We start from the raw sequence: 15,055 nt of genomic DNA, 5'->3' as shown, positions 1-15,055 counted from the left end.
ACATGTTGTGACTGACAGCTCAGCGCGCGCGGCTCCAGCGAAACGTACCTGACGTAGTGACGCCGGGTCACGTGACTTTGTTTGGAGCCGGAAAAAGCGAGCGGAGCGACAGCTTCTGCTGCTGCGTCCCGCTCTAAACCGAACCTGCCACATCTGCCGCGGGGGCACTTTCACAGCCGTCCGCTCATGTGCGTCCGCGTCTACCAGCTCCGCCGAGGCTGCGGGGACGGGCTCTTCTCCGCGGGAACGTACATCTGCCAAACAACATGCGCGGAGGCGGATTAAAGCGAGGCGACACGGATCCAGCTGCCGCCGCCGTTAGCTCGCTCGGAGTTAGCCCCCGTTTCTTCTTCTTCTTCTCCGGGATCCGAGCTAAACAACGCCGCTAGCCCCGCTGTCCGCGCCGCCTCTCCCGTCTGCTCAACGTGGACCCCCGGCTGTGTGTTTGTTTATCTGTTTTTAGCGTGAATTGACCCCCCAAAAATGGAGCTGTTTCAAGCCAAGGACCAGTACATCCTCCAGAGCGGGGATCGCGCACTCTGGTGCAGCCGAAAAGATGGGACCATGGCGCTTCGAGCGGGTAGGACACGGCTTTCTCGTGTGTTTTTCACGGGTATATGAGGGTTTACGCGATTTTAGGGCAACGAGGGCAATTTTATGGACGTGTCTAAGTGAAATAAAAATGTTGTCATCAAATTTAGTATCGCAATTATCATGTCTTGGCTCCAAAACACGTCGCGGTCAAAGCTGAATCGCAATTTTGAATGGTCGCAATGGGCAAAAATCACAAACATCGCAGCAATAGATGGGCTAAATGGTCTTGTTTGTTTTATTATGTATAAATCTATATAACTCTGTAGTGTAAATCTCCACAGACATGTTCTGAAATGCATGTGCTTCTTGTATAAATATTGAAGTGAGTCTTTGTTGCCAGAAATAGTAGGTCTAGTGTAATCAAACCTCATCCTCGGGTCAGTAACTAATTGCCTGGTTTCCATGGTTACGACGGTAATTTTATGGAAGTGTCACGACGAAAAGAAATGTATGTTGCCAGAAATGGTACCGTAATAACAATCGCAGTCAAATGCGCAAGCGCAATTTGAACGGTCCCAATTGTCGACTCATTAAAAAAAACGTTTTATTGACATTTTCCCCACCTTTTATTGCTCATGTCAAGTTTTAAAACGATCACATTCCTCCAGACGTTTGCCGTATCGGCGCCGACAAGACGATGCATTGATCAGGACCCATTAAGCGGACTTATTATTTGCAGTTTTAATGCGCCGCAGATACATTAGTTCGTAGTTCTTTTTCTTTTCTATCAATGGCCAGATGAACGGCACACATTTAAATTATGTTGCGGTTTCTTCGGACTAATCACCTCATTTCTCATCCGATCAATTATACATTAGAAAGTAGCCTGTGCCATTCAAGGTCAAACATAATACCAAAGTCTTGAAATCATAATCTGCTTAATCTCTGGGTAGTGCCACTGCCAACACCCAAACTTGATAGAAAGTTGACACATTACTACTCATGTTGCGCAATACACGTACTGTAAAAGACTGATAATAAACCAAGATCGCGATAAAGGCGTCTCTAATCACTGATGATAGACAGAGTATAGAAATTTGACTAATTTTTCTGGTAAATTGAGTGTTTTTAAGTCGATATAGTTCATGTTGAGTAAAATTAACATAGAAAGCCATTATTTTTTCCTCTTTTTCTTATCACCAACGCCCAGCCTTAATCCAGATAATGTCGTAGCGTTCCCTGATCTGATAATACGAATAGTGTTAGGTCGTGTCAGATGTTATATTAGTCATTTTCACACCGCTGTCGTTGCCGTTGGTGTTAGCGGTGACATTTGAAACTGTAGACATCTGTACCGTCCTTCTTGACTCGCGCGAACCAAACTATAAACAGTCTTGTTTGTGGTCGTTTTGTGGCGACGGGAGCTCTCCCTTCTCCTCTCCGCGGGAAGGAAACACAACAAAGACGGCCATTATTGTGGATCAAACATCACGCTCCACGCCAATGTGCCTCGCCACGCATGCCGCCGCTTTGATAAAGTCAGCTGCTTTCGGAAACTCGGCCGTCTTGTGCACGTTATCCTGTGTCTATGCCGGTGCAGCCATCCTGAACAGGTTTTTAGTTGCACCTCTCTTTCATTATTTAATTGGAAAAGGGTTTCCACTGCTCACTGGGTTTCTTTGCGCCCGCACAGTTAACTCCTTGAATCCAAATGACATTCTCGGTGTAAAGTCGAGGTCTAACAAAGCGCGCGGGGCCCTCGATGTGATTTTTCTGGCGGAACAGGAAGAGTCATTGTCTGAGTCTGGCGTTAGCGCCGGCCAACCACGCCCCTCACATTTTTACAATTTTCCCCGCTGTGATGTATCGGGCGCGAACCTTCGGCGGCGACTTTTCCTGTGATGAGTTTGTACCGCGGCTCGAGGACTCCAAACAAGTCCGGAGCAGAGTGGCAACGACAAATAAAAAGTTTAAAGTCTTCATTCTGCGCATTAAACCTGCAGACGCTTCAGTGTAGACCTCAACAAACACGTGCTGAAATTAATCTGATGATGTATTCGTTCAGCAGTTCATATGTCAGTCTTCTTTCAGGTGTTACTGCTCCTGGATATGTTCAAAATGCTCCGCAAACTGAAGCTAGTCCCCCGAGGCCCTGAGGAAAGACGTTCAGCTTGATGTTTTGAGAGCAGTTTCCTTGGTTAAGTCGTAGAACTAGTTTTGGTTTTGAGTTCAGTCACTGTAACTTGTTCAGCGGCGCATTAAAACCGCTTGTAACGCTCGCCGTAAAAGGGCAATACGAGTCATCCATAACGTCGTATTAATCCAGTGTTAATCCAAGTCAAATCTGCTTAAATTTGACGGTTTAATCATCATACTCTAATACTAATGTTCAAAATGAAAAATAATCTTGTACCGACCAGTGTCCGAAGAGTTTTCTGGGCTATAAATTGAGAGGTGAAATTAGTTTTAAAACACCAGGATAAGTTTGTGTTTGTCGATCTGAGGCAGGTGAGATTGTGGAATCATCTAAAAAAGAGAATATTAAGCAGTACCATAGTTCACCAATTCAAAGTTGTTTATAAAAATAATGTTCATACAATGTACAGGGCTGAGGAGGGGTTTTAAAAATAAGTAATTACCACAAATGTTGAAAAATATTATTGTATAGTTCATTGAAAGGTGAACTCTTTTGTCATTTCTAAGTTGTAATTGCTGCTTGTTACGACTATATTACTATCTACCGCATTTTCCCAACTATAAGGCGCACCGTCAATGAATGGTCTATTTTCGATCATTTTTCATATATAAGGCGCACCGGACTATGAGGTGCATGAAGCGAAACAAAACGTGTACCACACAAAATCACTTCGAGGTCAGTAAGCACAACCAGAATTAATCCATATAAAAGGCGCACTGGATTATAAGGCGCACTGTGGTTTATGAGAGAATGAAAAGCTTTTAAGTGCGCCTTATAGTGCGGAAAATACGTTAAATTAGAAAATACGGAAAAAGTTTGATGTTCGAAATGAACCAAACCAAACGTATCCGAGGCGATGTGTGCAGCGACAGGCCGACTCAAACATAAATGTAGAAATTATAATTACAAGTAAATACAAGTGTGTGACTTACTTTTGCCGACTCATAACTGCACTTGTGTGAATTGTTTTTTCGAGTATATTCTGATATTATTCCAAAAACGTTAACACTTGACATGCAAAAAGGTGTTAATCAACAATAGTGATTATTTGGGTCACAATATAGTCGTAAAGACCAAAAAATAATAATGGTCTGTTTTAGAAGCAGAATTATCATAAGTGGTTTTAATTCATTCTTTAGTTAAAGATATGTCTAAAATACATCTAAATATAAAATATTTTATTAACCGGCCATTTATGTCACATTTACTTACTCAGAACGTTCAGTTTCATAAAGCTGGCCACAAACTTGAGAAACAGTTTTGTGTTGGACGAGATTTCACACAGCCTCAGTAATAATTGTGAGTAATCGTTAAATCATTAAAATATGACATTAAGACAGCGGAAACTTCTTCATCTGTTTCTTTTCCTCTAAGTTCGTATTGGCTCGTAGGGTGGTGTCTTCCTGCAGTCAGTTTGGTCCTTTCCTACAGGAAAGGACCAAACTGACACCTGAACACATATGTAAACTGTTGGACATCTGTCTGAACACCACTTACTTTCAATTCCGGGGACAATTTTACAGACAGATTCATGGCTGTGCCATGGGCTCGCCCGTCTCTCCCATAGTGGCCAACCTGTACATGGAGCACTTTGAGAAGAAGGCACTGGTCTCATTCTCAGGCATAGCCCCAAAACTGTGGCTCCGCTATGTCGATGATACTTTTGTAACAATCAAGAAACAAGAGCTGGAAACCTTCTCTGATCACATCAATGCTGTGGACCCACATATCAGGTTTACAAGAGAAGACGCTAAGGAGAATCGCTTGGCCTTTCTTGATTGTTCCACGATCAGAGGAGAGGACGGGAAACTCCAAATAGAAGTATATAGGAAACCTACACACACGGACCAGTATCTGCTCTTTGGTTCCAACCACCCACTACAGCACAAGCTGGGGGTGATCAGAACCTTACAACACAGAGCTCAAGGTGTGCCCACCAGCTCAGAGGGCAAGAAGAAAGAGGAAAAACATGTCCGAAATTCCCTCTCAGCCTATGGTTACCCCGCTTGGGCCCTCAACAGAGTGAAGAGAACCAAAAAGCAGGACAAAAGGGAAACTGAACAGAGAAGGAAGGGTGTTTCTATCCCTTATGTGTCTGGCCTGTCGGAAAAACTGCAGAGAATTTTTAGACAACACGAAGTCCCTGTTTATTTTAAACCAGGAAACACTTTAAGACAAAAACTGGTTCACCCTAAGGACAAGTTGCCGACTCAAAAACAGAGCAATGTAGTTTATTCGATCCAATGCAGTGAAGAAAGCTGTAAAGAACGGTACATAGGTGAGACAAAACAGCCTCTACACAAGAGGCTTTATCAGCACAGAAGAAATACAAGTTCAGGACCTCAGAGTGCCGTGCATCTCCATCTTGAAGCCTCTAATCACTCGTTTGAAGACGGTGAGGTGAAGGTTTTAAGCAGGGAGAAAAGATGGTTTGAAAGAGGAGTCAAGGAAGCTATTTTTGTTAAAAAAGAAAGACCTTCTTTAAACAGAAATGGAGGGCTAAGGTTTAATCTTCCTGTTATTTATAATGGGTTACTGAACCCCTGGAAAGGTAGAGGACCAGGACCAGGACATTTAAATGCTAATCAGGTACTCAGGGTGGTTGAGCCAGGGTCTCACAAAGACAAAGAGGATTCTAATAGCCCATTAAGATTCTGAATAGGCTAGCTCGGTAGATACAAGGGGGGAGTTTCTGTTGAAACAAACAACTCTTTCTACTTCAGGAAGGCTCCGCCCAATGGGTGGGTCTTACCACAGAATAGTATTAATATCGGAGTTCTCGATCTAAATTCTTTTATTGACAATGACTCTTGGATGAGAGTCGAAACGTCTATTTTTTCAAACTGAGTCCAGATGACTACAACTGAAGCTTTTTCTACTATGGAACACGCCTGGACGAATGAGGGATTACACCGACATATCTGATTATATTACAAAATGAAAATGAAAGAGAAGTATGCACACACGATAAACACTGAGCACCAACATATAATGCTCCATTCATAATTGATTGAACAATAAGTTGATAGACCGTTTTTTCCGGACTATAAGTCATACCAGCCAAAAAATGCATAATAGAGAAAAAAAACCCACATACAAGTCGAATTTTTGGGGGAAATGTATTTGACGAAATCCAGGACTATGAACAGACATTTAATCTTGAAATGCAGTTTAAAATAATAACAGATGAGAGAACATGGTGAATAGGTGTACGTATGCTAACGCTAACACCTTCAGCTACATGAGGCACAGACAGAACTGTGGTAAGTGTCTGGTATGTTAACGTAACATATGAACAGTTATTCAGATAACTATAGCATAAAGAACATGCTAACAAGTTTACCAAAGCATCAGTTTTACACCAAATCACTAAATCCACTGAATTCTTCTTCCTCTGTGTCACTTCTAAACAACTCTACAAACTCCAGAGGAAGAGGAAGTGCAGATTCTTCTTCTTCGTCGCTTAGAGCCTAGAGCGCCCTCTTGTGGTTGTCAATGTGAAAATAATCAACATGTGAAATGCGGTTGTCAGTGTGAAAATAACAAATAATATCACATATAAGTCTCACCCCGGCCAAAACAATGAAAAAAGCCACTTTAATATCCTCCATAAACAACACAGTATTATCTCCACCAGAGGACTACCACTGTAGTTTTAGACCTGTACAAACCTGTTCCGAAACGCATGGATGAGTTTTTTTGTCTGTCTTTTTTTCAAACGTTAATGACGAAACCGCCTCGTAAAATGTGCACTGTTCAGAAGCCGTGAAGATATCGCCGTTAACCTCCGAGTGTTTGACGTGTACATTTATTCCACATTTTATTTGACGTGTCCCCCTTTTTCTTTCCCCTTTCCTGCAGCCACGGACCTGCTTCTGGCCTGGAACCCCGTGTGTCTGGGCGTGGTCGAGGGCGTCATAGGGAAAATACAGCTTCATGCAGGTAATCTTTGCTTTTGACACTGTACACAGACACAGTATTGGTCGATGCACAGAGACAGTATTGGTCGATACACGGACACAGTATTGGTCGATGCACAGAGACAGTATTGGTCGATACACGGACACAGTATTGGTCGATGCACAGAGACAGTATTGGTCGATACACGGACACAGTATTGGTCGATGCACAGAGACAGTATTGGTCGATACACGGACACAGTATTGGTCGATGCACAGAGACAGTATTGGTCGATACACGGACACAGTATTGGTCGATGCACAGAGACAGTATTGGTCGATACACAGACACAGTATTGGAGCTGGAGCGAAGCCCGGCCGCTTTAAGGCGTGAGAAAAGGGTGCATCTTGGACGTTCGCCAGCTGAAACGGAGGGATAACGACTCACTCAGACGAGCCGTTTAAAAAGCCCGTTCAGTATTTCATGTCTTGCTTCGGGGAACTGTAAACCAACAACGCGTAAGGAACTGGACTGCGATGAGATGTTTACGATGAGGCTGTTAAAGCGTCTCCACGTTCCAGTGTTCAGAATCACATTATCCGAGCTCGGACCTCGTTTAATCCTCTTTTAGACCTTGTGTAGCTCTGGTTTAGCTCTGGTTTAGCTCTGGTTTAGCTCTGGTTTAGCTCTGATGGGACAAGGCGCTGTTGCTGTTGTTGATAATTGTTACATACGCCCAATAAAAGCCATAATTTTATACTTTATCTATTCATTTTATACGTTATCTACTGCTGGTAAATCAAAACAAAGGAGATACATGTGTCTATTCTGCTACATGTACAGTATTTCTTATATGTCGTACGGCAAAATACACAGCAAAAGTATCGATATTGCAATAAACCAAATAAAGGTCGTCCATCTGAATGAAATGTAAAGCTTTTAAAATTAAACTGTTGAATAAGCCCGATTTACAGTTATGATTTTCTTTTTATTCAGTCTAAATTATCCTTGATTTAGTCTTGGTTTTGCCTCTTTTAATGATGGATGGAACTAACTAATTATCATGCCAAAAAGTATGTTCAAATTAAATCGCTTTTTCAGTATCGTATATTGCCAATACTGTCACCAGTGATGTCACAATATCAGATTTTGGAGTGAAAAAAACATCACAATTTAACGATTATTCACGATTATCGAGACTGTGGCCAAACAGCAGTGAAATCTTTCATTTTCCATCATTCAACGTGTTATAATTCCTCCTCATTTCAACAAAATGGAACTTTCTGAAAGACAAATTAAAGTTATTTACATTTAGGTCTATTTTCTGGGCTGTATCAGTATTATTATTTCTTAGGATTGTGACCTTAATTACCGCGATTATCGATTGACCTAATAATCTTGACATCCCTACCCGTGTACCAAATTTAAAGTTTATATGTATGTAAGGAAAGTGCATCTTTAATCGTATTTTATGATTTTTTTTTAATCTATATCTCTTTGGACTTTCAGCGAGAAGCAAACGCCAGCGAGGCTTTAGTACCATCGTGCACCAGCCACGAGCGCAGAATACTTCAATAAAGTACACGGAAAAACTCGCGAAACGATCCGTGTACTTCAGCAGCTTCAAATCGGTGCGTCGCCGTGGCTCCGGGCCGCGGTGACGAATCGGCTCATAATGAATGTCGAGTCCCTTTGGCTTCTCGTGACACAAAGCGTGAAATTCAAAGCCTCACTGTAAAAAAAAAAAAAGAAAGAAAGGAAAGAAAAAGGAGGCAACGTTTCCACCGCCAAAGGATTTATTTGATTATTTAACAGATGTCGTGTCCGGTCGGGCCTTATTTTTAAGAATCTGTGGGTTTCAGCCGGTGCGCAGCTGGTGCCTTCACACCTCTGACTATGTGTGGAATTTAGGCCTAGAACATGCACCTCCCTCTCTCCCCCTCTCCCTCTCTCCCCCTCTCCCTCTCTCCCTCTCTCCATCTCCTTCTCTTTCCTTCCTCTCTTTCTCCATAACTCTCCCACTCTGCCTGAATTGCTCCCCTTTCTCTTTCCGTCTCCTTCCCTCTTTCATCTCCCTCACTGTTCTCTCCCCTTCTCTCTGTCTCTTTCTTCTCTTTTCCCACTCTCTCTTCTTTGGCCCTCTCTTTTTCGGTCCTCTCTCTTTCGCCATAAGTCTTCCTCTCCTCTGTCTGCCTGAATCTCCCCTTTTTCTCTCTACGTCTCCCTCCCTCTTCCATCCCCCTTTCTGTTCTCCCCTTCTCTCTGTCTCTTTTTTCAATCTTCCTTTCCCACTCTCTTCTTTTGTCCTCTCTTTTTCTGTCTTCCCTTTTGCTATAATTTTCCCTCTCCTCTGTCTGCCTGAATCTCCCCCCTTTCTCTTTCCGTCTCCCTCCCTCTGTTCTCTCCCCTTTTCTCTGTTCTCCCCCCTTCTCTCTGTCTCTTTCTTCTCTCTTCTTTTCCCACTCTCTCTTCTTTGGCCCTCTCTTTTTCTGTCTCCCTCCCTCTTTCATCCCCCTCCTCTCTCTCTCTCGCTCTCGCTCTCTCTCGCTCTCTCTCGCTCTCTCTCTCGCTCTCTCTCGCTCTCTCTCTCGCTCTCTCTCGCTCTCTCTCTCGCTCTCTCTCTCGCTCTCTCTCTCTCGCTTTCGCTCTCTTCTATCTTTCTTCTCTCCTCATTTCTCTTTCTCCGTTTGTCTATCAACTCACCCCATTCTCATTCTCCCTCTCTTTCTCTCTCCCCTGCTCTTCTCCCTCTCTTTCTCTCTCCCCTGCTCTTCTCCCTCTCTTCCTCCTTCTCTCTTTTCTCTCTTTCTCCCTCTCTTCTTCTCTCTCCCCTCAGTCCCTCCCTTTCCCTCCCTCTCCTTCGCTCTCCACCCTATTTCTACCTCCCTCTTACTCCCCCTCTGTTTTCTCTCTCTCCCTCTTTCTCTTCAATGTGGTCTTCAATCTCTGAATGGTAAATAAACTAAACTCTCACTCCCGTCCTTCACCTCCCCATGTCTCTCCCTCTCTCTCCACAGATCTCCCGTTGGGTCTGGTTTTAATCCGACAGAAAGCTCTGGTTGGACATCTACCGCCCGACAACCACAAAGTCTACAAAATCACCAAGATCGCCGTCATTCCTCTGTCCGACGAAGAACCCCTGGAACTGGAGTTAGAGGTGCGCAAACGAATGTGCAAACGAATGTCCCCGTGTGTGTTTCCTATTCATGGAGACTAAGGTGGCCCCTCACAGTCTAAAAACAAACTGGACTTTACATTGTCACCAAAAATATTCACACTTAGTTGCTCACTGTACTGTCAATAAGATTTAAAGGTAACAATATCGCTCAAAAAGACTTTTAAAGGTGCACTATGGGTTTAACGTCTCTGGTGGGAATCTGCTGTCTGCTTGTTTCCATGGAGATGTTATTGGTTTACCTGGAATACCCCACAGTGTAGCGGTAGCGTGCAGTGATGTTTATGGATGGTCAAACAGACTCGGGGTGTTCAATAATTAGTAACACAAAAGGGAAAAATCCTATTCACCAACATATTTATTACACAAACTAGCGCTCTATGATGTTAAATTACTGCCTGTATTTCAGACTAACATCTAATCATTGGAAACATTAACAGAGCTTTAGCTACAAAGACTCTAAAAGATTGTTTTTAAGTCCGTTTGTTGGAACTTGGCGCCGCTGTTGCATGTGCAGAGCTCTAAAAGAAGCTGCTTTCCGCTCTGGTTCTAAAAAGCTCACGTTAGAGAGCGGAGCGTGAACAGGCCGCTGAACACGATCACAAAATGAGCCGCTGCGGGAGAAGAAGAACCATGCTTCCCGCGCAGTAATGCCCGGCGGTCTGTAGAGGTCACTAAAAGACACCTTGATTTCAGCCAAGCATCAGCAGCAGACGTGAGGGGAAGACGGGCTTATTTGAATGTATTTTAGAACGATTCATATACAGTTGTGACACAATGATTTTAGATTTGAGTGGTTTGCTTTTGTTCAATTACACAAGTCTTAAAAAAAACAAAACAACAACATGGAAAAGTGTAAGTTTAATGCCATACTGTGGAACATTCTGGGCAAAGCGGTAGTACAGCTAACGTGCGCATCCACTAGGAAGGTTACATAGTGCACCTTTAAAGCTTTATACGGCCGATAAGTGACATGTGATGAATAGAGGGCGGGCATTTAATACTAAAAACTGTTATATGCAAGTTGCAGCATTTTGAGGACTTTTTAATCATTCAAAAGATATAAAGTGTTGTGTTAAATTGTTAATCGCTACGGTCCTAATTTCCCGCCACTCTGAAACCCACGTAAAGTAGTGGGTAAAGCTATAGTAGCCATAGTAAAGCTATTTGGGCCACCATAGTCCCAACATAGTCTTTGAGAAACACTGAATCAAAGAGAGAAATGACTCTTCTTCTGTTTTAGTCGCCACATACTGTACATTTGCTTTGGTTTTTAACTTGTTTATTCACTTTGGAGTTCAAATTGTGAGTAAGATGTTGCTTGCTAAGCGTTGAGTCTTGCAGGGCTGCCTCACGGATGATGACACAGAGTATTTCCAAGTGAGTAATGGCTCCAAGAGTAGGCTAGTTCCTTCCTGAACTGTAGCGTGTGTTTGGTCTGTGTTTAGAAATAGAAAACCCGGTTACCACTCAGCTGCACCAGAAAAAGTGTTTTGTGGCTTTTTTAATAGGAAAAGTGACAGATTTGATCAAAATAAGCTCTACCTGATTGATTGTTTTGTTTATTATGCGCAAAAATCTACTTTTTTTAGAAGCTTTTAACCGTATTATAAATGTTCTACCTCGTCATTGAACCACACAAAGTTGTATTTAGTGTGATTCATGCACGTTCGAGTCATACGTACGCTGTTGCTTCACTTCTCTTTACTTCGCTCAGCACTTTTGTTTTCTTAAGTGATGACACACGTGGTGTTCGGCAGCGTCGCGGAGCCATTTAAAAAAATATAAAACATAAAAGAACAAAAACACAAAAGACGGGAAGGGGAGACATACATGAAAAAGAAAGTTAAGGCGCATAAAGTCCAAAATAAACATTCCATTTGGTCCAATGTCGGTCGGATTTGTCCAATTTTAAGTCCAAATGTGATTTAAAATATATATATATATTTTCCATACGTTGACATTATGATGTTTGTCCTTGATCGTCGGCACTATTATTTTGTGCTGGTGATCCGTTGTTTTTTTTGTTTTGTTTTTAGTGTCTGGGTTTGAATTAGTTTTATTAAATTACGGTAGTTTCAAAGTTTTTGGTGTGTTGTTATATGTTTTTTTAATGATCATTTTCAAATTATAGGTAGATATACATTTACCCCTGGGAATCTCAGCAAAGAGAGAGAAATAAAATCCTCCCCACATATATACAGATGCAGCATGTACACACACACATGTATAAATACCCATGTACACCTGCACATATATACAGATGCAGCATGTACACACACACATGTATAAATACCCATGTACACCCGCACATATATACAGATGCAGCATATACACACACACATATATAAATACCCATGTACACCTGCACATATATACATGCACACACATTTATTATAACAAAATGCAATAAAAAAAAATTAAATAATCATTTGTAACAATAGTAACCAAAAGTAAATAAAATAAAATAATGAGAATAAATAATTAATTAAAAAGACCCCAAAAAAACAAAAACGGATGTAAGCGGAGTTACTTTTTAAACAGTTTTAGATCGATAATGCGATTTTGAAAATACAACATAATGAACCACAAACGTTGTAGATTAGAACTATGTAGAGGACAAAAGCCCAATCTGACTTCTTCAAAACAGAACTTATTCAGTTTAAATCGTTTGCTGCAGAACAAACTTTCTCCAAAAATATTTTTTTTCCGAGGTCAGAGTAGACATGCTAACAACAGCTAGCATGCTAACAACAGCTAGCATGCTAACAACAGCTAGCATGCTAACAACAGCTAGCATGCTAACAACATCTAGCATACTAACAACAGCTAGCATGCTAACAACAGCTAGGACGCTAACGCCGCACTTCCTGGTTTTCGGACTATAAACCGCTTTAAAATTTGATGCGGACGGCACACAGCGGCCTCATTTTCACACTAAGAGCTACTTTTACATATATCGAATCTGTACTGCAAATGTCCCCCTACTACATGAAACAAATGAGGTACAGCTCACTTTTAAATCTTGTAATAACACTGGTCTTTGTGGGCGGAAAAATTGCAGGTTGTCTCATCGGTGTAAGAATAGTACAGAAGAATGTGCGCGCTGACAACAAAATAATACTATATTATTGTTGGAGTCGAGCTCATATTTGGGAGCGAACGAAGGGCGTTTTTAGTCGGTCCTCCTGTGTTCTCATGCGTTTGACTTTGAACGCTCTGGTGTTTCAGCCCTGTAAAAAGCATCACTTCGGCATCGACAAGCCGGAGAAGCTCGCCCAGTCTCCAGACGAGTCCAAGTTCCTGATGAAGACACTGAGCCAGATCAAGTCGAACGTCGGCGGCCCCATAAAGAAAAAGGTATTTTTTAACATTATTCATTCCTAAAAATTGAGAAAATGAAAGGCCCTGTGCTTGATTGTTGAATTGTGAGTGAAGGACGTGTTTCAGACTGAACCTTTTGTCTCACGCTGATCTGTTCAACCAGAGAAATGTCATTTCCACACGATTGTCTCTCATCAAAATGTCTTATTGTACAATAGTAACAATAGCTTTTTCATAATGCACCGAACAGAGTAAAAAGTGTTTTCCTGTACCAAAAAATCCAGACACAGGCCCTTTTTAACACGTTTTTTGTTCAAACTTATTTGAATTTGTTTTAAATTGATACAGTTAATCAATCAAACATTTATTTGTATTCATTTATATTATTTTTTATTCCTTTATTTTAAAGGCGCAATGGACGATTCAGCGATTTGAGAACGTGGACTGATACAACACACACGTGCATTTGTTTATTATTGCGACGGATCGCATCGCATCTCTCGTCTCCTGTAGATTTCAGTCTCTTCTGAGTCAGCTCGAACTGTCTTTCTTCGTCTTCATTTTGTCCCGTACACTGAGGGAACTATATTATGATAGATCAATGCACTTAGACACAGAGAAATGTGCTGCTCTCGGGGGACGAGCTACACGCGGCTGCAGGTGAGCAGTAGGTGCATTTTATGATTGATTCGTGGCAGGACTAATCGGCAGTCACGAGGAAATAAGACTCAGAGACTAAACTGCTTTCCAATAAAAAATACAAGTCTATAATGTGTAAAGTTACATTCATATTTGATGAGCACTGCACTAAATAGGTCCACGGAAATATTTCGCGTTTGTTTGGGCATTAAAATTCATAACTTTATATATCTCCGAGAGGCAATTTAAGCACATTGAACAGTAGAAATACCAGGGTAAAGTCATAAATAAAGTGCAGTTTAACGCTGGAACTGGTCAGGCTAAATGTGTCTAATAAAAGGCCTTAATCACGCCTTGGTGAGACCTGCATAGATGAATCCTGCTGTTTTATTAAATCTTGTGTTTCTCTCTTCCCTCGTGTCCGACCCCAGTACTCCCCTGCCTTTCAGGTGAAGGAGAACAAAGAGAAGGAGCGGCTGGAGCGGCGGCTGCTCGACGAGCTCTACAAGATCTTCATGGACTCGGACTCGTTCTACTTCAGCCTGACCTACGACCTCACCAACAGCGTTCAGAGGCAGGGCGAGGTCGAGAGCGCCGGGCTGCCGCTGTGGAAGAGGGTGAGGGCCCTTCCATTACACCTCTGTGCCCTGTACCGGAGCGAGTGTAAATGTGATACTGTTGATCTGTCATTACGGGCGTGGTCCATTGAGCATTACATTTGACAGTAGAATCATCACAGAAAAGCCAGAGCCAATCAAATGCAAGATCAAGCAACAGTTTATTTATTTTATTTTGACTTGTTTTTGTCTGAAGACAAACATTTCAAACTTGATACTTTGCCTCATCTATAATAGTCAATTGCTCTCCTTTTCTCTCTCCTTCTCTCTCCTTCTCTCTCCTTCGCTCTCTCTTTCTCTCTCCTCTCTCTTTCTCTCCTTCTCTCTCTTTCTCTCCTTCTCTCTCTTTCTCTCTCTTTCTCTCTCTTTCTCTCTCTTTCTCTCCTCTCTCCTTTTCTCTCTTTCTCTTTTTCTCTCTTTCTCTTTTTCTCTCACCTTTTCTCTCTTTCTCTCTCCCTCTCTCTTTCTCTCTCTCCTTCTCTATCCCTCTCTCTTCCTCTCTCTTTCTCTCCCCCTCTCTCTCCTCTCTCTTTCTCTCTCTCCCCTCCTTCTCTCTCTTCCTCTCTCTTTGTCTCTTTCTCTCTCCCTCTACTTCTCTCTCTTTGTAACGATTGCAGTTCCTTTATATTACCACGTGGTCTTATACGCTCAAGATCATTCTACAAACGT

General features: G+C 42.1%; 1 protein-coding gene across 1 annotated transcript in view; it reads left to right on the top strand.

The window, feature by feature from the left end:
• The first annotated feature begins 456 nt into the window (after positions 1-456).
• The window catches only part of inpp5f (inositol polyphosphate-5-phosphatase F), a 39,429-nt gene continuing 24,830 nt past the window's right edge, over positions 457-15,055 (top strand). The window contains exons 1-5 of the mRNA XM_072436706.1: positions 457-580; positions 6,593-6,673; positions 9,649-9,788; positions 13,038-13,166; positions 14,201-14,386. Coding sequence (XP_072292807.1) covers positions 484-580; positions 6,593-6,673; positions 9,649-9,788; positions 13,038-13,166; positions 14,201-14,386 — 633 coding nt within the window. The 5' untranslated portion in view covers positions 457-483. The remainder of the gene's footprint in view (positions 581-6,592; positions 6,674-9,648; positions 9,789-13,037; positions 13,167-14,200; positions 14,387-15,055) is intronic.

This window comes from Eucyclogobius newberryi, unplaced genomic scaffold (genome assembly GCF_026437365.1).
Source record: "Eucyclogobius newberryi isolate DKJ021-1_F unplaced genomic scaffold, fEucNew1.0.hap1 SCAF_8, whole genome shotgun sequence".
NCBI lineage: Eukaryota > Metazoa > Chordata > Actinopteri > Gobiiformes > Gobiidae > Eucyclogobius > Eucyclogobius newberryi.
Note: the sequence above shows the minus strand (reverse complement) of the source record. Positions and strands in the feature narration are given on the sequence as shown.